This window comes from Otolemur garnettii, unplaced genomic scaffold (genome assembly GCF_000181295.1).
Source record: "Otolemur garnettii isolate 467f Iridium unplaced genomic scaffold, OtoGar3 scaffold00113, whole genome shotgun sequence".
Taxonomy (NCBI): Eukaryota; Metazoa; Chordata; class Mammalia; order Primates; family Galagidae; genus Otolemur; species Otolemur garnettii.
The window spans coordinates 4292147-4293488 of record NW_003852508.1 but is presented as its reverse complement, the minus strand read 5'-3'; the positions used below and the strand labels follow the sequence as shown (position 1 = coordinate 4293488).

The following is a 1342-nucleotide window of genomic DNA, read 5'->3' as shown; positions in this document are numbered from 1 at the left end:
ATTCGTGATGGAACTTGCAAGACGGAATAATACCCTTTGATTTCCGAGAACATTTATGCCTAGTCACACCTAGCCATTTGGGGTTTCAAGGGCGATCTCCACCATGACAATCGGTAGGACCTTGGCACATTCTGCATCTGCTGTGAGGGACACTGCCTGGAAATGCTGGCGAGTCCCTTGGGAGAAGGCAGAGCAGGGGACATGCTTACCTTGGGGCAGACTGAGGGGTTCGGTCTCTGACTCCCAGGTTCTTTGCTGTGTTCTGAACTCTGGCTCCCTGAAAGTCAGGAAAATCACATTTACCTCTCCAAGGTATTAGCAATGATTTAGCACACCATTAACATCTGAATGTGGATACTTGTTTCAGCAACGTGATCCAACCCAAGAGAGATTGGATGAAGCAGACAGAAATCACCATCTGAGCATTTTCAAAATTAACATTTTTAGGAATCAAAATGTGCTGTAATGTTGTTTCCAAAGATTAATAGTTATTTCTGTAGCCACTTAAATAGTGCAACCTAAGTTTAAATGACAGCCTCCTGTTCTCTACCTCATCTGTGTCTTTATTCCTAGACGCAATCAATACTTGAGAGGCTGAAAAGAGAAAACAAGCAGGCTATAAATACCTCCCGGTGCTGCCACTTCCTGAAACAGAAATCATAGTTCTAGCGCATTCATGCACCTGTTTTTTCCTTACATGGACAGCCAGTTGTTAGTAATTGTCAAGAAAATATTTTCTTAAATAGTTTTATTTTATTTTATTTTATTTTATTTTTTTGAGACAGCATCTCACTCTGTCACCCTGGGTAGAGACCTATAAGACCATAGCTCACAGCAACCTCAAGCAATCCTCTTGCCTCAGCCTCCCAAGTAGCTGGGACAACAGGTACCCTCCACCATGGCCCAGCTAGTTTTTCTATTTTTAGGAGAGCCGATGTCTCCCTCTTGCTCAGGCTGATCTCCACTTCCTGAGCTCCAGCAATCCACCGGCTCTGGCCTGCCAGAGTGCCACATGTGAGCCACTGCAGCCAGCCTTCTTCAATAGTTTTAAGGCAGTGCCTGGACAAGGCATCTTAGTGTGGATCACTGAGATCTAAGGAGGTTGCCTCAGAGCTTACAATACAGATGATTTACTTTAGCAATGAAAAAAGTCTTTGCAATTTGTAAAGTTCAAGAAGAAACTGTTCAGTTCCTTGTGGAAAAAATTACCTACTACGCAGAACCAAAAACCAAGGGTTTGGGCTGGGAACAGGTTAAGAAAGAGTTGTTCAAAAACCTCTCAAACTTTATTCCCAGCTACTGAATTCTGAATTAAGAAAATGGAAGAAAGGTTTGGGGGGGG

At 43.3% G+C, this 1342-nt stretch overlaps 1 protein-coding gene across 2 annotated transcripts in view; it reads right to left on the bottom strand.

The window, feature by feature from the left end:
- The window catches only part of LOC111727580 (phosphatidylinositol 3,4,5-trisphosphate-dependent Rac exchanger 2 protein-like), a 76230-nt gene that overhangs the window by 7064 nt on the left and 67824 nt on the right, over window positions 1-1342 (bottom strand). For both annotated transcript variants that reach the window (XM_023517547.1, XM_023517548.1), the window contains exon 5: window positions 210-277. In XM_023517547.1, the coding sequence (XP_023373315.1) occupies window positions 210-277 (68 nt within the window). The remainder of the gene's footprint in view (window positions 1-209; window positions 278-1342) is intronic.